At 44.2% G+C, this 27,335-nt stretch overlaps 1 protein-coding gene across 1 annotated transcript; it reads right to left on the reverse strand.

Annotated features, from left to right (window-relative positions):
• Positions 1 to 3,364: 3,364 nt before the first annotated feature.
• Positions 3,365 to 25,594, reverse strand: LSM12 (LSM12 homolog). The gene is made up of 5 exons (XM_004012976.5): positions 25,407 to 25,594; positions 23,498 to 23,631; positions 9,477 to 9,586; positions 7,924 to 8,050; positions 3,365 to 7,150 (listed from the first exon to the last, which is right to left on the reverse strand). Exons 1-5 carry the CDS (start codon positions 25,528 to 25,530, stop codon positions 7,058 to 7,060), a joined length of 588 nt encoding a protein of 195 aa, XP_004013025.1. The 5' UTR covers positions 25,531 to 25,594; the 3' UTR covers positions 3,365 to 7,057.
• Positions 25,595 to 27,335: the final 1,741 nt, after the last annotated feature.

Genomic DNA, 27,335 nt, shown 5'->3' on the forward strand with positions numbered 1-27,335 from the left:
CCAAGCAAGAACACTGGAGTGGGTTGCCATTTCCTTCTCCAATGCATGAAAGTGAAAAGTGAAAGTGAAGTTGCTCAGTCGTGTCTGACTCTTAGCAACCCCATGGACTGCAGCCTACCAGGCTCCTCCGTCCATGGGATTTTCCAGGCAAGAGTACTGGAGTGGGGTGCCATTGCCTTCTCCTATACTATCCCTTTAGATAATATGAAAACACAGTTTATAAAAACTAGAACTCAACACTGGGATAGATAAGTTGTACACCGGATTGTAGCATCAAGATTTTTTGAAAGTTCTTAGAAGAGGCTGGAATAGTTGGCTTAAAGACTACTTCACTGGAGAGAACAAGACAGCTCCCAGTCATATCTGCCTGTTTGGGTGCTTCAGTGCCCCTCACTCATGGGAATGAAGAGCAAGGACCAGAGCGCAGGAGACAGGAGCTCTTGCCTCGGTTCTAGAGCCGCTGCAGGGAGGACAAAAGGGTGTGGTACAGCTAGTACATGTTGCTTCTCAAAGTAATGAGCTCCCCACCAATGAAGGTGTTCAAGTAGGGGCAGCCAGGCAAGGATGCTGTAAGCGAGGGAGGCTGTAAACTGGGAGGCAGTTTAAATATCCATAGAAGCTCCAAGATCATGGTCATTTCTAAGTGCTAGGATACCTGTGCTGAGCTTCATATACCACACACGGGCCACTCTGGGAACTAGAAGCATGCTGTCTGCACACTGTTCACATAGTGCCTTCTGGAGTTACGTGGCTGCATACCCTTCCCATAGCCAGCGCATGTGACTAATGGCAAGACACTTTCATAAAGGCTAATCTGAACTAGAACTGAACTGTGTTTGACACCAGCCATGCACCTGGCTTCCCTTGTGGCCCAGACGGTAAAGAGTCTGCCTGCAATGCGGGAGACCAGGTTCGATCCCTGGGTCGGGAAGATCCCCTGGAGAAGAGAATGGCAACCCACTCCAGTACTCCTGCCTGGAAAATCCCATGGATGGAGAAGCCTGGCAGGCTATAGTCCATGGGGTCTCAAAGAGTTGGACATGACTGAGCGACTTTCACTTTCACTTATGCACCTGGAGGGGTCAAGGGGCCACTGCTATAATCACCCTCTCTCGCAAACATCTTCAGTTGAACTCCCTGATAAACCTATTCTGCTCATACCAAAGAATCCACTTGTCTACACCAAGTCACACTCAGTACAACTCACCCAGTGGCCACGTGGTTACAGCATAACACACCAGCATGCACCTCTAAAGGGCACTCATCAACTTATGGGAGTTCCCTTGTGTGTCTACTGAGCCACCAGCTACATACTCTTTCACCCTTGTCTCCCTGCCAAATCCACAGACACACCTGCGATGGTGCTGTCTTCTCCTTCCTTCCTGTTTATTATGGAGGAAGGGCCCCATTCAGAGGCCAAAACCCCTACTGTGGCCATGAATCTCACCCATTTCTCAGCGTTCAGGACAAGGGCACGACTCCTACATGTCTAGCTCGTCTGGTCCTATCCTCTGAACTCAAAGCTCATTACCCATTCGCCATCTGTTCTTCAGTTTCATGGGTGAGACAACAAAACAGAACCCCATTTTCCCACAAGCCTCTTCCTCTCCACTGTTGACCATTCACCGAGAAGTCATCCTTAGTTCCTCTTTCCCTGACCACCTTGTCCTCACATCCAGTCCGTCAGCCAGTCCAGTCTTGCACTCACCTTTGCCACCGCTCTCGCCTGAACCACTGCAAAAGCCTCATAGTGCCAAGAGTCTTTTTTTCTTAATTCTTATCTTGCAATATAGTTGAACGAAGTCTTTCTACTTCCACTGTTGCCACTTAACATTAGCCTAAATTCCTTGACAGCTTGAAACCCTTTAACAGCTCCCACTGTGTCAAGAACAAATTTTGCTCCCTAAGACAATGGTTTCAAGGCCCTGCCTAATCTGGCTCCTGCCAATTTCTGTCTTACTCACCAGGCTTCAGCTGCCTATAGTCTAGCAGTTCCTAAACATCCCAAGGGCTTCCCAGGTGGCACAGTGGTTAAGAATCCACCTGCCAATGCAAGAGACACAGTTTCCACCCCTGGATCAGGAAGATTCCCTAGTGGAGGAAATGGCGAGCTGCTCCAGTATTCTTGTCTGGAAAATTCCACACACAGAGGAGCCTGGAGGGCCACAGTCCATAGGATCACAAATTTAATAGGATGCAACTGAGCACACATACACACAAACATCCCAAATTCCTGTCAACCTCAACTTTAGTTCCTGCTGGTCCCTCTGTTCAAGCACGCTTGGCTGGCTCCTTGTTCTTCATATTTCAGCTTAAATCACACCTCAGAGGCCATTCCAGAATATTTTCTTTAGAGTAGTACACAGACCTCCCTACAGTAAGCATAAGCAACTACTTTAACCTAGGAGACAGAAGAGAAAGGAGGCCAGATCAGAAAAAGCAGCCACCACTTTTTAGTCCCTATGCTAAAGACTAACTGCTGGAGTCAGCATGAGGATTAGTTTAGGGAAAGAGAGGCTGGCTGAAAAGTCAGTAGAGAACTGCCTTAACCACACCTTACTCTATTGTCTTTTCAACAAAACTAGAAAGATGGGAGGCCACAGTCCAACCTGCCTTGGTCCTAGCTACCAGTCTCCTCTTGAGAAACCTGCTGCTTTTCAAGCTGAAACTAAGTATACCCACCTTCCCAGTTCCTTCCGTGTTCTTTACTGGTCCCTCATCAGTTTTCTAAACTTGACTCCAAGCTTTCCTCAAAACTCAGTCAGCCTGGACCACTTTTCATCTTGACTCAGGCAACTCATCCAGTTATTAAAATGGTGACAAAATGACTTCAGTTACGTCAATGGCTGAAAGCTAGGGAATACTACATTATCCTTATCTTACGGCCTCAAAATTCCCCATCAGACCATAAACCAAAATAATTACGATGCAAGTCATAAATGCCATGTAATACAAATTTTAGGAATCACTTTCCATTTCCACTGTCAAGGATGGCTTCACAGGTGGCACTGAAGCAAGGCATTGTAGGAAAAGACAGAGAAGATAAAACTGAAGATTATTGAGGCTGTAAGTCATCTTAGAGGTCACCTAGCCTCCAAGCCTTTCATCTGTTAATTCTAAGATGTCCACAGATTAGAGTGCACCTGTGGACTGGGGATGAGGGAATTGGTTGGCAGGTTTCTTTTGACACAGCAAAGCATGCTGTGTTTTCAGAAATGTAAGGGGCAGGGAGAAGGGTGTTAACATCAAGGGGATATGAAAGATGTCAATAATGTTCTGGGTGATCCTGGATGGAACGTGTTTGCCTTGCTTTCTTGTGTGCCTGTAATGAGCCATGTAAGGCTTTTATATTAAAAAAAGAAACTCATTTTGAAACTTTATTACCCAGCAGCAATCTACCACCAGTGGACGGCAGCCCCATAGCACCCCTTTCTCACCTGTAAGGTACGTCATGCCGTTACATTAAACCCCTGAAGTCGAGGCAGTACATGCTGAATTCAAGTTTCTTAAAGGGGAATGCTCTGGCACCAGTGGCCTCTAACAGTGATGGGAAAGCAAATCTGCTATGTAAACAATGACCATCCTCCAACCCACATGACCAATCCCAGTTCCCAAACTCTGGTCCCCACCACTCGACCTATACAGTGCAGCTTCTAACATTCTCATTATACATTCTCAGCATCTGCCATACTGGCAGGACAGGCGTCTCTATGTATGACTGAAAGCGTCCTTGATCTTCCTTTATGTCTTAGGGGAAAACAGATTTTGACACAATTTGTAGCTTCAAAAACGTCAAGGAGCCTTTACCTTGAATCAGTGGTTCCCAAGCTGCAGCCCTTTAACTAATATTGAAGTGCTTGAGCAACTTTCAAAACACCAAACAAAAATCAGCAATGAGCTGTTCATTTACACAGTACAGATTCAGTATCAACTCATTGTGGGAAGGCTGTTTATGCCGTACTGACCAGATGTTCTAAATAGAAGAAAACCCAAAGGCACAGATGTGGCTGTGGGGTGGTGACCAGGCACTGGGATATAAGGGTTTGTGTGTGTGTTTGAGGAGAAAAGAGAATGCCTCAAAACCAAGGAGACACTGCAACACGACCAGTTCGTGTTCTATCAGAGATGCAAGCCCTCAACACTGTGTCATTTCTTCAAATCTAGGTGGCAATTCTTACCACACTCACCAGTCTTCTCTGTACTCCACCCCAAACCTGGCTAATAGAAATGAGCAATACAAAATGCCATCAGTTCGCCCAAGTCCCAGGGCAACATTAAAGAGCCCATGAGTGCATAAAGCCTAGGGTTCATTCCAGCTCTGCCACTGTGGGCAGCGGCGGTACTGGTACTCTCAGCAAGTCACTTAAGCCCTGGTGGAACCAATTCACGTTCTGTAAAATGAGTGGTTTTCATATAATCAAATTCCTCAGAAGCTTCAGTGAAGAGGTAGAGATGAGATCTGAGAGGCAGAGAGGGCAGGGTTCTTAGGACCCCGAATGTTTTACCTATCAGTCTCACTTAAAATGACATCTAGACAAAGACTTCTAAAACAAAGTTGGAGCTTCTGAAAACAAGTTAATCCAGTCTCATCTCCAGATTTAACCATCCTAGGAACAAACTGAAATACATACCAACATTTATAGAGGACCTTCTAAGTAGTAACCATTTAAAACCATCCTAGTTGAACCTTTACAAGCAACTCCAGGAGAGGAGTATTAGTTTCATGTTCACAACTGGAGAAACCAAAGCATGGACAGGTAAAATGACTTATCCAGAGTCAGGAAGTGAGGAGATGGAAGGGTGACAATTTGAAGCCAACTGTTTTTGTCTCTAAAGCCCTTGTTCTTCCTTCTACACTGTTTGTCTTTCCCACCATACTGATCCACTTCTTGAATTGCTCTGAGTTCCCTCACATCATTTTGTAAACTGAAACCAGAGTCAAAAGTACTTCCTACCAGAAACAGTTGGTACCTACTGCCTCCCATTCACAGACCTAGAGACTAATGGGGAGGAAGTAACGACATGGGACACGTGACACAGAGCCTCTTTCCAGGACTGCCCTTTCCCGTGTACCACACTCACTTCTTTAAATCCATCTCTCAGGTTTTCTAGACCTTGCACGGTAGGTCTCCTGTGCTCCCTCTTTTACCTTCTCCAGAAGTCCACACTTCCATGCAGACTAAATCAAAGGCTTGGTACTTTAAATCCAGTTCTGGCCAATGGCAGGTGATATGAAAGTATACTTCTCAGTCTTCTCTCACTTTTGAACAAAGGTCTTACACATGTACGCACCCAATTCATTCCTCTTCTCCACTTACACACAACTCCCAACCCTGGATCCCCTTCCTATACACTTGGCGCTGTACTTCTGGATGAGTTCTCAGGGGTAGAAGAAAGAGGGTGAGAGAGAAGCAGAGAGTTTAAAGGGAAAGTTTAACCACACGCACACATCCTCAGACATCTCCCTCTGGGGCCTCTAAAGCACGCACAAACCCGAGACATGAGTGATGGTTAAAAAAATTTGGGTTTTATTGTTTTTGCTAAACAATACTAAAAAAAAAAAAATTCATTTTGAAGGCAGGGCTTGAATTATTTAATTTTGATCCATTTATTTAATTAAAAAAAAAAGGAAGGGGAAAGAGATCATGGCCAAAAAAATATTCATTAACCCCCACCCCACCCCCAAAGCTCTAGCCAGTCACATGAGCATCACCCATGTCCCACGCCACAGTACCTGATACACTCTGCCCCTCTGGACTGCCTAGGCACAGGGGCAAGGGTGCCAGGTAGCTCTCAGCAGGTTAGTCAAACCAGACAAACTGGTGGGCTGAAGTCCAGAAATTCTTCCCAGGTTTTCTGCCCATTGGCTGAGCACATACAAACTGTCGTAAGCTTGTAAAATTTCAGGGGTGGTAGGGAAGGTCATAAGAGCAGTAGGTTGGCAGAAGAGAAACGGCAGGTCACCCAAACTTTCTCCTGGGCTAGTGGCTCTGGATACAGACTTAAAGAGGTCAGGATAGGTGGACTCTGGGTTTCTTATGAAAGAAAACCATCCTTCAAGGAGGAGCTGAGATGTGCCATGCAAAATAGTTCTTCCTACAGAGGGCACAAGACGGGGCAGCTGACGTTCCCATCGAGGAGATAGGAGGGTGGTGAGAAAGTTCTTCTAGTACCATGAAGTAAGAAAAAGGCAAAAGGAGAATCCTGAGGTTTTTGCCAAATGTGAGACTGGTACACGTATAGTTAGAAGACCAAAAAGCCACCAGGAACCCTCAAAGCCAGATCCCATCTGCAAACATTGGCTCTACAAAGTGCTGCGGGAGATCCTCGCTGTGCACTAAGTTAGGTGCCTGGCTATGGGTGGTGGGGAGGACGATACATTTTTATTCTCAGAGGGATGAGGTGGGAAGAGTGGCCATGATCTAGTAAAAAGAGACCTGCAAGAAGCAGAAAATATTTAGAGAACATTTTAATATATATTTTCATATATATATTTAAAGTTAAGAAAAATAAAACTAATTCAAGCCATGCCCTGTGCAAAAAAAGAAAAAAAGAAAAAAAAAAGAAAAATTTAAAGTGAGACCTTTGTCTGCTGCTCTAGTCTCAACTTAAGTATCACAGTCAGCTTGTTACTTTTATTTTGGAAGAGAAGATGTAAAAGTTTCTTTCAATCACTCGGAAGGCAAGTGTAGCCACTTATAAAAACAGAATGGCAGAGACAGACTGGGAAAGGAAAGTCAGAGGTGAAAGGGCAGAGCAGGAAAGGAATTTTCAAAAATAAAATTAACAAGGTGACTGTTCCAGAAGGGGGCTGTGAAAAGGACATGGTGGACCGAAGTCTGTTAGTCAAGTAATGATTCAACTTTTAAATTATTCTCTTGTTCTTTTTTGTTGGGTGTTTTGTTTGTTCAAGTCTAAGATTTGGAAATGCTGACCCTCTGTTAACAAGAGCCAACCGGAAATATAGGATCCCTTCCCTCCCCCGGCCTGCCTCCGCTGAAGCCACCACCATCGCCTCCTTGGCTGGATGCTGGAAGAGTCCTCCGTATGTGTGGACTCAGGATGACAGGGCAGCCTCCTTCTGTGGTTGCTGGGCTTGTGAACGCTGCAGTATCTTTTGGCTTTCCACGTCTCTAAAATGTTTTTCAACCTGAAAGACATCAGTCAGCCTAGATCAGAAAAACAGATGGGCACACAAGGCCTCCCACACAGTTCACTCTAGACTTCACCAGCCTTGTGCTGGCTGTCCAGCTCATGGATCATTCAGCACTGTTCCCCTTCCTTGCTGTCTATTAGCCTTCTCAACAAGGGAGGCAGGAGTCCTCTTGTATCAGCCACATTTTTAGCAGCTTCAGATAAGACTGTCTAAAAGAAGGTAAATCTATCAAGTAGAACACGAAGGGAGACTATTATAAGCCAAACTCCCTCTCCCCTTCTTACACAAGTGCAAAATGAAAACAGGTAGGGAATTACAGTCTTAAAACTTTTTACATCCACCATGTTGGTCTCCCAATACTGTTTGTTTTTACAAATGCTTCAACTCAATCTAGAAAGTCAGAGGACATATGCAGGGTCATGGATTCCAACAGCCACTGATGTATACCAACCAGCCCTTCCTGAGAAGAATCCAGCCTGGGAGGAGAGGAATTGCTCAGGCCCAAAACCATGGAATGCTCTGAATAATTCCAAAAAGCCACAGTGCAGAGGACGCAGGGTTGACCACTCGCTTTATTCTGCATTGCCAGGTGGTTGCATCCCCACAAGAGTATCCACACCATGGCAGCAGAGACCAGTGTGCAGGGAGATAAGGTGGTCAAGGCTGCTCACAGAAGGCAGGGAGTGTGGCTAACGTCCTGCCCTGATGCTGGAGGAGAAGGCCAAGCAGTCATTCTCTCCCTAAGGTTTCTCGGCTCCTTTACTTACTATTTTGCGTACATGGCTCAGTGCACTCCCCTCTTTGCCTTTACAGTTTTCCACTTGATATGGGGGTGTAATAACAACTTCTTCCATGACTACGATGTTTTTTTCTTGCCATTTACAGTCTTTAATGCTGGAAGGAAAAGAGAGCAGGTGAAAGTTACCTCTTGCAAGGCATCCCACACTTCCTGCCTGATGAATAAATAACTCCAGAAAGCAAACCCCAAGTTCCTAGCTTACTACTCAGTCAATAAGTAGAGGCCAGCAGCCCACAGAGAGAAGTAGCCAAGAAACACTTCCTGGGTACCACTGGCTAGGAAGAGCAATGGAACTGATGCACACTTATTCCAAGGATGGTCCAGAGCATTACCCTGAAGTTTTAGGGGTCTGAAAAAACAGAAAACTTGGTGGCGGCCTCAGAAGTCCAAACTAATTTGAGTTACAAACAAACAGCTAGGCTATGGCCACTAGATCCAATTTAAACAGCAGCCTAGGACAAGAGTTGGCAAATTCTTTCTATCAAGTGTCAGGTAGCAAGTATTTCATGCTGTGCAGGCCATACACTCTCTGCCACAACTATTCTTCTGCATGCTGAACCTCAAAAGCAGCCACAGATGATATATAAACACATCAGATCTGGCCCGCTGGCTACAGTTTGCCAACCTTTGGCCTAGGCTGAAATGGCACCTTTAAAAAGATAGGAGGAGAACAACAACAAAAAAAAAGATAGGAGAACAAACTCCTGCATCTTACTGCCATCTTTATACTCTGCTCCCTACTCCATAATGCCGCTCCTCAAAGAGGCCCCTCTCAATTATCAGACAGCTGGGTACTTGCCAGCTGGGAAAACCCATCCCATTTCACACTTGGGGGAACCCAGGGCAGCTGATATTACTAAGAGAATTCCTTCACATACCTGTAAATGTTCAGATACTCACACCATGGCCTCAAACAGCTCTGATGCCAGCTGCCATCTGTGCACCAGACCCAGGTGGTTAAATAGGGTAACAGAAGGCAGCAGGGGGGAGGGGGTGTCAAATGTTTCAGTTTTTCAGCAGCTAGGGAAGCTAGTGGAGAGTCAAATGACTTCTGCTGTGACAAAATGTCTTTTATGAGGTGGTAATAAGGTGGCCTTCTGCTCTCCCTAATTCCCTATGTTCACCCCAATGTACAATTAGGAAGAGTGAGATAGATATAACTTTCCCTTACTAAAAGTGCATCAGCTTTTAGAGAAAGGTACAAGATCAAAACAGTAAAAGAGAAAGAAATCACTAGTTCTAAATTATGGCATACAAGGTGTGGAAGGGACCCTCAGGGATAATCTAATCCAAAACTAAGTTCTACAGATGAAGACACAGAAGCCCAGAACAGATAACCTGTTAATGATCTTCCAAATGGAAAAGCAACAAGCACCACATCCCTGGATGCAAGATACTGCCAACATACTACCCAACTTCCCTGGTGACATTCAGAAACACAACTACCCACAAATCAGCCACCAGATAGCTCAGCCAGGCAGCATCCCCAAGGCAAGGGACCCCTATGCTCCCCCAACTCACGTCTTGTGTATGGTCTGGAAGAGCTGCTGGCCCTCTAGGGAAACACCAGCGCTGATTGCATAGGCCTGGCTCAGCTTCTCCTCCTTCTCTGTCCGTGCTTTGCTGGCAAGCTAGGGTGGGCGAGAGGAAAGAGACTCAGAAAAACATTCACCTTCATCCTTCCCAACATCAGGACGTAAGTTGAAAAGATGCTGGAAAAGACTGGTTTGGGTAGTCAGTTTTCTCAGAGATCAAAAGTGAAACAAACAAGGGATCTTTCCCTGACAGTTCAGTCATTAAGACTCCACACTTCCACTGCAAGGGGCACACATTCGATTCCTTAGTTTGGTCAGGGAACTAAGATCCCACATGCCTCACAGCATGGCCAAAATTTTTTTTTCAATTTTAAAAAGTGAAACAAATACACACACACACAATACACCTGAATAGTTACTGCTATTCCTGGCAAACACCTATTCCTTTCAATACTTACTCAATGCCTACCATGCGCCATACATTCACTGCTGCTGCTACGTCGCTTCAGTCGTGTCCGACTCTGTGCGACCCCGTACATGGCAGCCCACCAGGCTCCCCCGTCCCTGGGACTCTCCAGGCAAGAACACTGGAGTGGGTTGCCATTTCCTTCTCCAATGCGTGAAAAGTGAAAAGTGAAAGTGAAGTCGCTCAGTTGTGTCTGACTTTTCGCGACCCCATGGACTGCAGCCCACCAGGTTCCTCCGACCACGGGATTTTCCAGCACTAGAGTGGGGTGCCATCACCTTCTCCGATACATTCACTACACTAAGCCAAAGATACAGCACTGAAAGGGGCAGGGAGACAGACAATAAACAAAAACATAAACAAGATAACTTCAGACAGGGCTAAGTGCCAGGAAGAAAACAGAGCAGGGCAAGGTTTTAGAGCATGACTGGGGGTGGGGTATACCTGATAGAAAGTGATGGTCAGAGACAAAAGGCAACACATACATTTCTATGAAAGGAGAGAACTAAGGATATTTATCAGCTACTGTCCTGGAGCCTCAGGATTAGAAAGTAATGTCTACCACACCTTCAAAGACCAGGATTTGAGGTTTTAAAAACTCAACCATTCTAGTACCATTATCTGTGCTCCCATGGGGAGCCAGGAGTAAAGGAAACCTAACCAGGCACCGTTGACTTGGGCTATAGCTGCCAGGCTCTTCAAAAAAAAGAATGATCTACATTCTATCTCATGTCTGTTCCTTAACTGCCCATTAGTGAAACAACCATAAGCTGATCAAGAGTTGCAGTAAAATCTAACAGTCTACTCAAATCCAGTAAATCACTCCCAGTAGGGGTGGGTACCATGTCAATCCCTACTGCCCCTCTAATACACTTCTGGTCCCACCACACACTACTGGTTGCTGGATTACAAAAGAACAAATGTGTTTTGAGTGTAAGACAAAAGAAATATCCAGAGAATTAAAACAAAAGACACATAATGCATCTGAAAGTCAAACAAATGACTAGGAGATTTTTCAGATCCACGAACAAGAACACATACTCAGTATGCTGACGCTGCAACTACTAAAGACATATGCACAGACATACACATGAGCACAGACAACCTGGCCCCAACACCAGCTCCTTAATGCAAAGAGAGATCATACCTCCAGCACATTCCCAAAGTACCTAGATGCTTGGAGTTCTTAAACCCTCATATTCTGCCTTAAGACTAACCCTTGACACCAAAACCAAATATAGATCCACCAGGGGGGAAATAAGCAAAGTGTCTGGTTTTTTGGCAAAATGAAGCACTTTATTAAGCAAGAGTCTGACTATGAAGAAGAGAGAAAGTACCCTTCAATCAGGTTATGGGGAACTGAGGAGTCTCAACTGCCTCTGCGTTTCAAAGACTGTCTGAGAGGAGGGGGTGTGAGCACAGCTCACACATGCTGTCATTTCAGTCTCCTTAGGTAAAAGGGGGAAGAAAAGCCAAGACTCTGTAGGGATTTAAAGCCTTTTCACTTGGTCCCCAGGACATGGAGAGAGATACAACGGCAGTAAATAATCTTTCAAACCAGGGCCTGCCACTCTGGACCCACCAGGCAACAACTTTACAGAGAAGGAAAAGCACAGGGCTGACAGCTTTCAGTGAGCACTGGCAATCCCAACTGCAGCAAGGAAGCCTGTGGCTGGAAAGCAGTCAGCCTCCACGGTACAAGAGCAGCTAGGGGTGCATTTTTCAAGCAACAACAAGCAAACCTTACTCGGTCACAAAAAAAACCCTGGTAACAATGAGTTTCCTTGAGTTTCACTTTCCAAACAACCCTGTAGGAAAGCTGAAGTCTCCAAGTTTGAAAGAAGGGAAAACTGGAGGGAAGTAGCATGCCTTTGGATTCACCAAGCTCTTGCAGACCTCCTGGGAAGTGGCTCATGGTCAGGCAGATGTTTACCCCATGAACAGGGAAAAGGGTCTCACTCTGAGGTCTTTTTAAAAATATTTGTCCCTGAAGACCAAAAACACCTCCCAATGTGGGTCAGGCAGAGCTGCTTCTATAAAGCTTGTGTTAACTAGACAGTAACATCACCCATTCAGGAAGACAAGAGTTGGTTCTGGAAAGCCAGGCTCTATGCAGAATATTTAAGAGTGAAACTGACAAATTAAGCTGGGGGTGACGGGAACCACTGGAAGAGAACCACTTTTGAATTTTTGCCAGAGGCAAAATAAAGGAAATATAAATCTCAGCTGGAAGTGATCTGTTTGGATGGCCTGAGTTAAAAGCAACACAATTGTTACAGAACAATGATTTGAAAATACACACTACCCCCTCCCCAAATACACTGCACAATCTCTTCTAAAGACTTTTAAAGCAAAGGAGAATGGACCAGATGATTCTTCATGACAATCCATGGTGCAGACTGATCCCAAATACTAAATGATACAAAGGAGAGCCTTGAAAAAGTCAGGAGAAATCAGTGTAAACTGACTGTATTTCAATTTACCTCAACACCCTCAAATATTCCACCTGTACCTGCAAATGTGGTTTGAGGACTTAAGATTCACAGCAAACCCTGAAGCCTCCAGTTGTTGGTTTATGAAGTATATTTCATGGCAATCTGAAAATGCTTAAATCTAATATTCAACTACAGAGATCTGCTTCACTAAGAAGTTGTATAAATGAGGTAAATTTCTCCCAGAGAGGACTGCATAAAGTGGGCATGAGGAAGATTACCTTTACAAAAAGAACCTAGAAACGTTTTTTCTCAAAACTGGGGTGAGAAGGGAAGGGAGAATACCTTGCTCTTTTTAGACAAGTTATTGAAAACCTGTGAAAAATGTGGATAGGCCTCCTTTTACAAAGCAAATGACTCTCTTCACGCTCAAGTCAGCTGTGGCTCTACATTTCCCTACACTGTCTTTCTGTAAACTAATGCATATCTATAAATGGTCCAGTTACTCCAATTAGTAAGTTTATGGTTACCGACAAATCGCCAGAGAACCAACAAAAGCGGCTCCCAACAGAGAAGGTGTCGGATATGCCTTTTAAGCTTGGGAGGGTCATCAGGATTGCAATTTTTACATTCAGTAACTATCACCATACTTCCCTATTTTCAATGCAAGCCTCTTCCAACTAAAACTGAAACACTAATTGGTTAGAGTCTTAAAGAATGTTAAAGGCACCAACTTTAAAAATACACTGGGTTTAGGCAAACCTCAGTTTGCCTAAATCTACAAATACATGTTACTAATGTGCATGTGGCCCAACTGAAATAACTGCACAAGGCAACCTGCATTTACCTTCTTTTCCTTTTATTTTGTATGATTCCCAATGAAAACATTCACTCCTTGTCTACAAACCAGTGCTTCCTCACTTGGCCATTTTATATACAGGACCTTGATGTGGGCAACAGAAAACAGTGCATGAACTTGACACCAAGGCACATCAATATCAAAAGGCTGCTAGTCACGCCTGCTGGTGGGTAACCTCCAATGAGTGAATCAATGAACACTAACGTTACCTCTCTTCCTGCACTGTGACAAGAGGAAGCAGCACCAACAACATAATCCAGGCATCTTGCCTCATCTGTTACTTGGTCACCAGCTGGGCCATCTTATTTCCACATACGCAGACCAGGAAGGCACAGGTGCTGTGGGGAATCCAGAGGGACTCCTACTGCAAGTATTTAACAGGCTGCGACAGCTGATCCAACAAGGGAAGCAAAGTCCAGAGAAGAACCTGCTGGATATGACCTACTGACTCCACTCAGCCACACTGGGTTTGTCTTCCCTGTGTAGACAACCAGCTGTCCTCACAGAGGGGTTAGAAAGCACAGCAGCAGCTGCCCCGAACTGCCAGTGCTGCCTGCAAGGCCTGATGGAGGGTGAAGGGCGGCAGGCCAGAACAACTGTCATCTGAAGGGCCCCGCACGCTCCTGCTGTTTTCATTCTGGGGAGTACTCTTGGAAAGCCCTCATTCTTAGTCACCAATAGGCAGGCTCAAAACTATGTCTTCCAACTATCAGTATTCCCAAGTCTCCCTGCTCCCTAGTTGAAAGGTCCTGTTTGAAAATTTCTAATAAAATACTGTTCTTTACAACCTCAGATAGCTAAGAACTCAAAAAACAGAGAACCCTGCTTGAAATCAGGCCCGGGATACCTAACAGTGAACCGAAACACTGAATCAAACGGGGGAACAGTAGCGCCAAAGAGGCCTGGCAGTTAACACTAAAACCCTTAAGGGCTAACTTGCTCAGCGAGAACTTACTCCACACAACGCACTAAGCGACACTTTACGTGTATTAAACATTTCATCGGCCCAACAATCCTGTGAAACGGACTAAAATTACGCCTACTGAACAGATGGAGAAACTAAGGCACAACTGGTAAGACATCACAAGTGGGAGAGTCTAGATTTGAACCCAGACAGACAGACTCCAGAGCATGTGTTCTGAACTCTGCACTATAACCAAACAGTTCCACCTAAGAAAAGTAAGTCTAAATTGTTGAAAACACAGTTATAAACTTGAATGTAAAAGAAATGTTTTTTAAAAGAGAAAATATTTTAAAAGACTCAGCTGTCATCTTATCAGTGAATTCTGACATTTCCATCAAGTTCCCCTGTCCAGAACACAACTGTCCACCTTTTAGTGAAGGCGGACAGTCTTGCCCTAAATCTCAAGAACATCCTTTATTTCTTTTGTTAAAGGTAATTCACAGGAATGCTTTTAAGAAAACAGATCCTGTGTGAGAAAGCATTTCAGGCCAATAACGATAGGTACCCAGCATCTCCTGATGAGCCAAAACTAGAGAAGCTAAGTCAAGCAGGCCTCCTGCACTAGGAAGTTAAGGTACCTTAAGTGCTTTGAGCTGTGATGAAAAACACCCTGCAAATACAGAGGCCACAGCACCACCTCACTCTCCAGGCTCTGGCCATCATAATGTTGTCATATAATAGAGGTCAGCCTCAGGTCAAGTCAGCATAAGCCATAAGCAAAGTTTATGGCTCACCTGGCTAGGAACAAAAACTAGTCGTTGGCGAAGTTGATAGTTTTTCTTGATTATTTGTAATTATGTCACCAAAAGCTGTTCACAGTTACAACAGACAACCAAATTTCCTAGACACCAACAGAGTAATTTTCTAGTCCTGAGACCCTGACACCAGCACTACCGTGGAACCTCCACAGCACTCTTCCAGGAAAGAAAAACAACTGGCTGGGATGTAAGCTGAAATTTGACCTCAACCACCTATCTGTGAGAGTGTACACTCATATTAAACATCTCACACATGGCCATGAAGAATAACATGGGTGAAAGCACTGAGTGAGTTTAAAGCACTGTACAAATAGCACTGCTAACATTATTATTATTAACATCATTATTACTAGCACAGAGAAGGTGGCTTGTAGGTTATTTCAAAAAAATTCATATAATCCAATCTTCCTTTAGCCAATGAGCTCAGGGCTCGCTCTCTTCTGCTTTCTCTAAGAGCTGCTAGAGAGGCTATAAATCCTTAACAGAATCTCTTCCAAAATACAACTGGAATAGTTAGTTGGAAAATGCACTTTATGTGCCAAAATGGGCGCTTCACTTACAGAATAAAGAGCTGGTTTTATTCAGACAGTGAAAGGACCAGGTACTGTCATTTCCTGGGCTCTAAAGAGGGCAGAAAAAGCAACATAGAAAAGAAAAGCCACCCCCTTGTTTCTTACCCTCAAACAGAAGAGATTCCAGCTCAAAGCCCCACCTACCACTCCCTAGCTGCATGAACCTGAGCAAGATGTATAACTAACTTCTCCTGAGCCTCAGTCCATTCATGGCGGCCCATCCTAAAGGTTGTTACTGGAGTTCATTAAGATATATATCTAACACTAACAGTGCCAGTACAGTGCCATTAGTCCTCTCCCTTCCTTCTGAGAACCGCCACTGGTTTAACTCACTGACAAAACAGCAACACTTTTTAAACTGCAGAGATGGACAAACTGATAGCAATCCAAATCAGCTTGATTCCATTTAACTTCCCTCCTTTTATCTGTCATTTATTCTTCAAGACCCTACTCCATCGTCACATCTGAGAACCCTTTCCTAAATGTTCACTACGCTATGCCAAGCACTGGCAAACTATACCTGTAGGCCAAATTCATCCAACCACCTGTTTCAGTTAAGTTCTACTGGAATGGTATCACCCACTGCTGCTTCTGCTACAAAGGCAAAGCTGACAGTTGTGACAGAGATGTCTAGTGCACAAAGCCTAAAATATTTATTATTGGGCCCTTAACAGAAAAAGTCTGCTGCTCCCTGCGAAAGTTAAGCCCTACTGCCCCCCACCACTCCCAAACATGAGATTCTCGAGGGCAAAGCAGGGGCTGAGTCATCCTGACATATGCAGCACCAGGAAGGGAGGGGTAGGGAGAGGGAAGTGGGATACAAGGAAAAGAAACCTCGCCTATCAGAGATTCACAGAACTAACAGTTCCCAATCGTTAAGTGACTAACACACGGTCACACAACTCATTAGCAGTCCAGCTGTGAAAGAATCTAGTTCTTCAAACTCCCCACATGCTACCACACCAGACTGTTAGCTTTTAGCACGATATATAGCCCCACTAATTTTCTAGTTCATGTACAATTTGCTTCACTCTCCAGGGTAGTTTTTGGTATTTACCTAAGCTAGTCTTAAATTCCAATGCTATAACTGGACTGCACTACTTGTTTTTTCTTCCCCCCAAGCCTGACCTCTGCCAGGAAACTGTCGGTTAGAATGCCCCTTTCTTAACACTGTAAGAGATACCAGCGCTGACATCAGTAAAGTGCTTAGTGTGAATCATCCCTGTCAGAGAGATCGGATGTAGAGGGGCTGCAACAACACACACGGCACATCTCTGCCAGTCGCTTGGGCCCAACAGTTTGTGTCCTCAGGTGGACGAATCTCCTCCTCTCCATCTCCCCACCCAGTGATGTCAAGAGAGCCCCCTTCAGAACCAAACTCTTGACCTAAGGAGGCCCCACCAAGTCAGCAAGCTGCTGGGCACTACAGCCTGAACTGTTAGGAGCCCTAGCCTGGAATGCTGCATCCCCTACTATGGCTATGACCCCGAAGTTTGAAGGCTACTGAACGTGACCTCCTTCAAAGGCCAGTGATTTTTAAAGTGGCATCAATCACTCTACCTCTGATTTCATCTCACACCACTCACTACTTATTGGGCCCCATTAGCTTAGCAATGATAGGGTCTTCCTCTTCACCCTACACTTTTATCTTCATGACACTTCTGTGAGGAAGCAGCTGTCCGCTCAAAGCCAGATGCAAAACTTACTGGTGGGCTCTAACCTGGGACTGTGGCCTTGACAACATATTCTAATCAAGTGAGCCAGTAATATGTAGCTTCCAGGAGCCAGAAATTCTCACCTGATAGAACAGTCTTGCTTCTCCTAGACAGGTAGTTACTTCTCTTCCTATTTTTTTAAAAAATATTTATTTGGCTGCACTGGGTCTTAGTTGTGGCATGAGGGCTCTTTAGTTGTGGCATGCAAACTCTTAGTTGCAGCTTGTGGGATCTAGTTCCCTGAGCAGGGATCGAACCTGCACTGGGAGCACAGTCTTAGCCACTGAACCACCAGGGAAGTTCCTTCCCTTCCTATTTTTATACATAACATGAACACATTCTACCTTTTACTAATATATCTATACCTACGCATAGAGTAGCTAAGTCATCTGATCCTTCTGCTGCTGCTGCTGCTAAGTCGCTTCAGTCATGTCCGACTCTGTGGGACCCCATAGACAGCAGCCCACAAGGCTCTCCTGTCCCTGGGATTCTCCAGGCAAGAACACTGGAGTGGGTTGCCATTTCCTTCTCTAATGCATGAAAGTGAAAAGTGAAAGTGAAGTCGCTCAGTCGTGTTCAACTCTTTGCGACCCCATGGACTGCAGCCTACCAGGCTCCTCTGTCCATGGGATTTTTCAGGCAAGAGTACTGGAGTGGGGTGCCATTGCCTTCTCCGTCATCTGATCCTACTTGCTGACAAATCCATACCTCAGTACACTAGGGTCAAGATATGGTCAAGGGCCCAGTTAACAGACTACGCCCATGAATACAGGCCACGATGCGGTAGCTACCAACTGCCTCAGGGATCTGCTCATACTTGAGGGTTATCTCTCACATCAAGAAAAGCCATAAGGGTATGCTAAACGTTAGCTGTCAAACTTCTCAGAACTCAAAACGAAAGCCAAGTGAGGTCTTCCCTGTGTGACACCATCCCTAAATGTAAGCAAGGTCAGTTACTTTTAAAAGTGAATGTTGTGACTTTCCCATTTTCTCCGCCTTTCCAGGCCCTTCCACAGACCAATCTCCAAGTGTCATTTTTATTGAAAGGCAGCCAACTTTTCTTCATTACCACTTGCTGGAAAAACTCTTTAAATCTCTTCTTCCTGGTTCTTCTCTATTTCATCACCACTGTTTAGTAAGGTATAAATGGGTAATAAATACTCACCCCAGGCTGATAAATCAGTCAGTGGTTTGGTAAGGGAGGTAGATGCCTTATCTGTGAAGTTCAATTTTCCATGCTTTGTCTCTTTTCCTGCCTCCCCTCACAACATACAAATACCTCCTCCAGAAAGTCTTCTCCAAGTCAGAGGTATAAGTTGTCTTATACCTCTGGATGTACTGGAGGCATTTATCTGAACAGATGAATACATACACTTGCCTTGGCTGTCTCAATGAGTTTTCTACCTCAGTCTCAGAAGTTGAAAGACAACCTCCTAGGTTCTGTGACTGCTCACTCTAACCTTCTGTACTCAGACAAGAGTTCGCTTCATTATGCCACTTGATAACACTGCCCTAGAAATTCAAGTTAATTCTGGTCACCAACAAGAGGAATCCATATACTACTTTGATTTTCCCCAGTCTTGGGATGGCAAGTTCCAATACATGAATGAATGTCAGATCCAGTATCAGGAAAGCCTGACACGTGCCCATGTTCCTGGCTGCTTCCTTTGTCATGATGCCCTCCTCCCCCCATCCTGCTCCTAAACCATAATTCAAGGAAGATCCACCCACTGGCTGCACACAGCTAATGTGGGAGAATAGGACTAACATGTGTCAATGCTGGTCAACCTGAACCAATCCTCCAAACAACTCTATGAGATCAGAACTAACATGATTCCATTTCTATGGTGAGAAAACTGATGCTTAGTAAAGTTAACAGGCAGAGAAGTGACATAAGAGACATACCCACTTGCTTTTAATGTTCTTTCTAACCATACAACACAGACGTTTTTCTTTACTCAGAAATATAACTTAGGATTATAAACGCTTACATACTCATTTCATTTCACCAACCTACTCTGTAAGTTCTTTGGGTAAGCACACAGAAGCAGAATATACATGGGACTTGGCCATCAAAACATCAGATTTGAGTTCAAATCTCAGTTCAATTACTGAATCACTAACTGAATGACCTTAAGCTAGTGACTCATCCTGAGACTCAGTTTACTCTTCTGTAAGATGGTGATGGTGAGTCAAAGTGAAAGTTGCTCAGTCGTGTCCGACTCTTATCGACCCCATAGACTATACAGTCCATGGAATTCTCTAGGCCAGAATACTGGAGTGGGTAGCCTTTCCCTTCTCCAGGGGATCTTCCCAACCCAGGGATCAATCCCAGGTCTCCTGCATTGCAGGCAGATTCCTTACCAGCTGAGCCAAAAGGGAAACCCAAGAATACTGGAGTGGGTACCCTATCCCTTCTCCAGCGGATCTTCCCAACCCAAGAATCGAAGCAGGGTCTCCGGCATTGCAGGTGGATTCTTTACCAACTGAGCTATCAGGGAAGATGGTGATGGTACCCACTAAGAACTATCGTTAGAAGTAAATGAGATGTTTGCTGATTGCTATTTCAGAGGGTGGCATGTAAAAATATTGGTTCCCACGCTACTTGCCATATAACCTAGAGCAAGTCACTTAAACTGCTAAGCCTGTTTATTCATCTCTTAAACTAAAAGGAAAAAAGTGAAAGTGAAGTCACTCAGTCCTGTCCAACTCTTTGCAACCCCATGCATGGACTGTAGCCTACCAGGCTCCTCTGTCCATGGGATCTTCCAGGCAATAGTACTGGAGTGGACTGACATTAAAAATGGTTGTGAGGATGAAACAAGATGTGTCAAAGCTCTCTGTTAACTGTAAAGCACTAGAAAAATGTAAGGAATGGTCCCCAACAGAGCTTACCACAATGCTGCTCATAAAATAATTTTCAGTAAATGTCTGATAAATGCTACCAACATAAAACGTTCTTAATGCTGACATGAACCAAATTATCTGAGAGCACTAATAACTCATGGTCAATCTTTCTGCCCAGAGAACAAGATGTAGAGTCAATTCAAAAAAACTTGTTAAGAAACATTTTACTTCACTCTACCACACGGACCCTGGACTCTCATCTTCATGCAATATTTAAACCTTCCTCATGAAAGGAAACTAATAAGGAGATTTCCCTGGTGGTCCAGTGGTTAAGAATCCGCCTTTCAATGCTGGGGGCAGGTTCCAATCCATGGGTTCAATCCCCAGTCAAAGAACTAAGATTCCACATGCAACGGGGGCAACTAAGCCCATACCACAACTCCTGAACCCACGTGCCACACAAGAGAGAAACCTATGCACCACAACTAAGACCCGACACAACCAAACAAAACTATATTTTAAAAAGTAAACTAATAAGCCACGTGGTAAATAACTTGAACCTCACTTTGACTGGCTTTGGTGTGCTTTTGTACTTTTTAAAGTCAGGAAATTCGAAACAATTTTTACAGAGTACAATGTTACTGTGAAGTAGATAAAACAATATTCAAAGCTTCCACCTTCTGCAACCCCACTGTCTTCTTTCAAGCCTCCTCTTACATCCCACTGCTGTGGACAGACATAGGACATCTTAGCTACAGTGAAAGTGCCAATCAAAAGCAAAACAAGCTCATCTCCAAGAACTGCTAGTTCACACCGTCCTCAAGTTGAGCTGGAATTAAGTATTTCCTTTAAAAGGCCTGCTCTTCCATTTCCTGCTGGGTCAGAGTAAACATCCAGTTTGTATCAACAGGTTTAATTGAACACAGCACTTACTATTTCAGCAAGATGAGCCATCATGTGATGGATCTCCCACTGCACAGGTAGTATTCCCCAAGACCACAGTTTTCTTCCAGGGATTTCAGGGCACTTTTAGTTCCCTTCTAAAATGCTTAAACAATCCACCATCTTAAAAACAAAACAAAACCCAGGCTCATGCTCTTAAGTGAGTTGAACTTTTCATGTCCTTCCAGCAACATGTAGCTACCCAGATTAGCTGTTTTCAGTAACATAAAGAGCCGAAAAGGCTCCTCTAATCTCAGCAAGAATCACAAAGCATCCTCAAAGGTTCGTTTCAAGGGAAAACCAATATAGCTTACTCATAAACATCTCAACTAATGAAGAATGGATAAATGAGACCCAAAGAGAGCTCTTCAACCTAATTTTAGTCTTAGTTTCGGACTCCTTTTTCAAGACTTGGCAATCAGACCTTGTGGTAAGGTCTGAGAGTAAGAAAAGTAAAGACTCCGGTAGTCCCTAATCTATTACCTCCTGCTGTTTTCTGAAAGAGTGGGTAAACAACTAGTTTACAATAATGCTAGAAGACAACTGATCAGCAGAAAGCAAAACCTTAAAGGCAAAGATAATCCGCAAATTAATAACCAAGAACTATTTATACCTGAGGTCAAATGTAAGCAAAGAACTACTTCTTAACAGCTCCCACATTGAACAGTCCCATCCACACCACTCCAGCCTCTCTCACACAAATGGTGGCACTCTGTGGTACAAGAGCAGAATCCTAGTTATCTTTTAAATTTGAAGAAAAATCTATCTTCTTTCAGATAATCTTTCCTCAACTGCTTACTAAAGGCTGTTACTTAGTGACAGACTTCTCGTACTCTACAAACATTAAAGAATAACACAGAGCCTTTTCTCCCTTCAACACACCAGGCATAAGCTATTTTATTTGAACCTTTTAAGATCTCTTCTGCTAATAGATCATCCGAAGATCTCTTAGGAGGAGTAAACCAGGGTTTCAAAAATCCACAGGTATAAGAATGAGATAGTCTGTATGCAACAGTCTTCAATATGAAACCCAAGACCTTTCTGAATCTGTCCTCAGACATCACTAAAAAAAAAGAAAAGAAAAGAAAAAAAAAAAAACCACATGGGGTATTTCCCTGGAATTCAGAAAAAGGGAGCTCCAGATTTGAGGTAACTACACACTGCCAGCCTCAGTTATCCTGTGTTGTTTCAGCTGCCTGAGTGTTCCCTTGCTTTGCTGAATTGTAGCAAACACACTACATTCCCAAGTGGGGCAAAAGAATATACATTATTCTAATTTTTATAGAGGGAAAAATTTCATCACACTAATTCAACAGACTTAATGAAAGACAGCTGCTACAAAAACTGAAGGCCTAACTTATTCATTCAACAAATATTTATGAAGCACCTACTCTGTGCAAGGTTCTGTATATTCAGTGAGGAACAAAACAGGTATAGTTACCATTCCCACAAAACAAAGTTTGGTGAGATAGAAAAGTATACACAATTATAATCACAAAAAGGCTTTGAATAGGTGACAAGTCCCAATTTGCCCAGGATACATCAATCTAAACTTGTCTCAGTGTAAAACAAAAGCACTGCCCTCTTCTACTCTCAAAAATGTCCCATACTGGACTGGAAATGATACATCACCTTATCTCTGAAGGCTAGAGTACTGTAAGAGAAAATAATGGAGGCAACCACTTTAGCCTGGGTGATCAGAGAAGACTTCTTGAAAGAGGTGCCATTAAACAGTTCTGATGGATACGGTTCTAGTCATTCTGAGAAGGTGTTCCAAGTAGAGAGAACAGCAAAACTCAAACAGGGCTTGGGTACAATATTGATCAACATGAACTTCAGCTGATGGAAATGAAGAATCAGAAAAGTTATCTGAAAGTTCCCAGAGACCAATTTATATAGCCGAGATTAAAATATCCTAAGCCTCTAAATTTGTTAGACTTCAAAATTCAAGCATAAAGACAAAAATGAAGCTCTACGGCAGTAGTTTTCAAATTTTTGTAGGTCATGAATCCCTCTGAGAATCTGAAAAATACTCCAGATCTTCATCCAGGAAATACATGTATATTCTTGTGCGCACACATACACAATTTCAAGAGGTTCAGAAGGAAAGTCCATAGCCAACCCCACCAACACTGGAAGTTCACACATGGACTACAGGTTAAGGGTGAGGGGGGAGCTCTCTTTCACAAAGAACAAAAGCCAGCTCTCAACTCTATTTCTCTATCAGCAGGCATCAAGACATTTCTTAAAATCTTCGGAAGATATCAGGGAACAAAGAGATAAAAACTACAGTGAGATATATATATATTTATTTAAATATGTCAAAACAAGCCAATTGTAAATCACTGAAAAAAAAGAAAAACAAAAAAGGACAATATATGTACCATCAAGAGTCAATGAGACTCAAATTTCCCATCATTTTGGAGACCCAGAACTGCCCTCAAGTCCTTACCTTACTAACGTTGAGTGAAGCTAGGGGAGGAGGGGTTTCTGTTCGGTCATTAATTATTTCCACTTCTGAAACATACTGTAAGTTTATAAGCAAGATGTCTGCGTGGTTGGGCTTTCCACTGGAAGAGGGACATTCTGGTGAAAAAAAATAAAGTTAAGGAAAACAGGGGCAAGCAGAGCACTGACACATCCCAAAGGGGCATGGGAAACACAGTTCTCATAAGGCTTGTGTAAAAGGTGTGCCACCAGCAAGAGGGGGGAGTCCCACAAGAATCACAGCTCTTCTCAGCATATCTTTAGATCTCAAGCTTTTACAAAGCCAAACACAACTCAAAATTTGAAGCCTCAACAGGGTTTCCATCACCTTCTCTCTACTGGTTTTACGAAGAGGCTTAATGTCGTTTTAATGCTGTATGTATACTGTCTGTCTTGAACCTAACGAACCACACAGGAGAGCAAGTACCCTCTGTTCTTGGTATACTTCCTATATCCGAACAGCTCTTTTCACTTTTTCTGATTTGAAACTTTCCATTTTGCAGAGGCAAAAACTACAGCACTGGAAAGGAAGCTCATTCAAGGTGACCCAGCTAGTTAACCCACTCATCCATCCATTCATTCTCCAGCCATTTCTCAAAAGCATACTGCATGTCAATTGAAAGAGTAATTCCTCATTCCAAAACCCTTCCAACTAAACCACTAATGCAAAAGATCTTATATAGTCCAAGTACGAATTCTTGTGTTTAACAAAACCAAGAAAACGCAACTATTCGAGCTGTAATTAGTTTCAAAGGATATTTTCCTAAGCTAGAAATCTACAACTAGTGTTTAAATGAAGTGGTTAAGTTTAAATGAAGTTGGTTAAAATACTTGCCAGTCAAAGGCAGCAGACCCAGTAAGAAACTTCCTTTTGAAAGGTGCCAAAAAGATAACTCTTAAAAAAAAGAAAAAAATCCAAATAAGTCCACCTGTGGCTCAAATATAAGGAGGAGGTGGTATTACAACCAGGAAGTATTTTGTTTCCAAGATTGAGCTTCCTGGAGTAATTCAGAAATCATTTCCACACCAAAGAGGCCACCTTTTCCATTCTGTTTAACACTGCCACATTTAAAAGGCAAGGCTACTACTGTGGAGAAGTCAGGATTCCATGTGCTGGCCTGAGCAAAAGGTACCTTACTCTTTCACCTGTAACCCACACGTCCATACACAAGCCCCTGAGAAACGTGGTCCTCTCTCTGGACCAGGTTTCCAGGACAAACATCTCCAAAAGAGCAACTTCCAAATGACTGAGAAGCCTACAATTCAGCACCCCGTCCCCAATGGCACCACGCACACACAAGCACCAGCAAAACAAGCCCCTATACCCAGTTCTGCTACAAACTCTGTCCTGCAATTACTCTCCCCCAAACAAGCGAGGCCCATTTGGTCAAACACCACCGCCCTTCCGTGGACCACATCCTATCAGTAGACAACCCCTCCTGAACTCCATACCCATGTCCCACTCACTAGCAGTTCCTTACTCAACACACCCCCTCCCTACTTGATTCCACCCGCCCCTCTTCCATCCGGGCTCCAATCACCAGCCCTCTCCCACGACCACCCCTCTCCTGATCACTGGGTGCCCTCTCCTAGCGTTCCCCCCGAAAAGCCATCCGCGTGTCAAGTCCCCCTCCACCCACCCTCGTTCGCGGCCCAGCTCCCACAAGGGGAGGGCGACAAGGGTCCCCAAGGCGGACCAAGGGACCAGGGAGAGGGGGAGGGGAGCTCAGGGTCGTGCGCATGCGCTCCGGACGCCGCGGTAGCCGGTCGCCCCTAGGCCCGGAGAGGGCCCCAGCCACCGCCGTCGTCCCCCGCCCCCCCACCACCGCACATACACGCCGGCCCGGCCTCGGGCTCCACGCAGGGAAGGATACTTAAAGCCAGCATTTTGGACTGGTAGTCGAAGGCTACCACCTCGCCCTGCAGCCGCTGCTCCTGGCACGTCCGGCACGACACCTGGCTCCCAACGCTGAAGTACTCGCCCGGAGGAGCCGCCATCTTGGGAGAGCAGCCGCGGCCGGCGGCGGCGGCGGCAGCAGCGGGCGAAAGCCGGGCCCCCAGTGAGCGCCGCGCCGCGACGCACGGGGCGTGCTGACGTCATACGCCAGGGCGTGGCCTGGACTGGGTGGGGCGGGAGCCTAGGTGGAAGAGGAAAGGAGAGGAAATAAAAGAGGGATCTGAATAATTATGTTTGTGCAACTGCGCCCGCTTAGTAAAGTGCTTGCAAGGTCCATTTTAGAAGTTAAAGGTAAATGACCTATGTGGAATGAAAAGGGGAGACAGGAGAGAACTGCAGTCTCCGTTATGTACACACCTTGACACGAGTTTAATGAATGAACTCTTTTACATATGAGGAATCCGAGGTTCAGGAGACTAAACAAACTTGCCCAAAACGATTACACCTAATTACAAAGTGGTAGTGGAAAGGACACTGGCTACAGAATTAGCTAAACCAGAATCGGAATTCCACTGAGTTACATGACCTTGAGCAAACTACTAAGCCTGATTCTGTTTATTCCTTCCGTACTATCTATTGAGTATCCAACAACCCTTCGATGTAGGAATTGATATCCTCATTTTACAGATGAACAAACTAAGTCTTAGACAAAACTTTGCCAGGGTTGCACAACTAGCAAGGATTCAGTCTGTTATCCAAAAATGGTGCTATTAACTTTTATGCTGTATTAGGTAACACTTCACACAGAAGTTAGGAGGAGTGGAAGATAATGAAATAATGTGTACAAATGCATGACATGTAGTTACTACGTGGTAGTTTCTCCAGGATCACCCATTACCGTTGAAACTCAAGATGCTTCCCCATCACCCCTCTTGCCCTCTCCAGAGCCAGAAGGAGGAGCAGTGGTAGTGTCAAAGGAAGCCTTGGGGCAAGAGTTTTGCCCCCCGCCATTAACGACTATCTAATACACAAAACAGTTTTCTTAACATGTAAGTATGATGCAGGTGTATTTTCAACCCTAATATCAACAGTCGCCACCCCTAACCCAACTAACCCTCCACTATAGAAATTCTAGAGCCTCATGTAACAACAGGCAGAGAAGATGGCAAAGGACCAGTCCTGGCACTATTTAACATGAACAAATTTCAAAAGTGTTTTCATTCCTTGCAAGGGACATCAACTTCATATTACTACAATCATTGTAACAGAAATAAGTATATTTGGGCTTATTTCAGAGAAGTTTCATGTCTCCCCCATAACAAGTCATATGTAACTGCCACTCAACTTTTCATGTAACATTGTGATTATAGGTTCTCAGGCACAGAGCCAGGCACTGTTAGGAAAAGCTTTCCGGAAGAAGTGAAAAATCTGAGACCTGATGGACAAGCAGGGAGATTGGCCAGGTACCAGCAAGAGGGAACTGCAGATGCCAGGACCCATAAAAGGAAAGAGCTTGGTGATTCCGGGGAGCATAAAGTAGCTTAGAAATATATCATTAAACTGAGTGTGGGACTGGACTGATAAAGGTTATCTTAGCTTGAGCACAAGCAAACTTTCAAAAGACTTAGAAAATGTGAATTTTTTCCTTGGGGCAATTGAAAAACATTTAGCAAGGGAATGAAATATGAATCCAGATTCCCTTCCCCATAAGTTTTTAATTAGTGAAATTAATCTCTTTCCAATTAGAACCCAGATTTATATCCTTACTTTCACCTCTCAAAGAACTCATGAAGAATAAAGTTGCTTGAGGTAGGGAAGCAACCACTTCAACAATCTTCCCCACCTCAACTCTGCCTCTAGGTAAGACCTCACCTAGACTAGCTGAGATTTCCGTTTTCTGTGTGTG

The sequence above is a fragment of the Ovis aries genome, chromosome 11 (assembly GCF_016772045.2).
Source record: "Ovis aries strain OAR_USU_Benz2616 breed Rambouillet chromosome 11, ARS-UI_Ramb_v3.0, whole genome shotgun sequence".
Taxonomy (NCBI): Eukaryota; Metazoa; Chordata; class Mammalia; order Artiodactyla; family Bovidae; genus Ovis; species Ovis aries.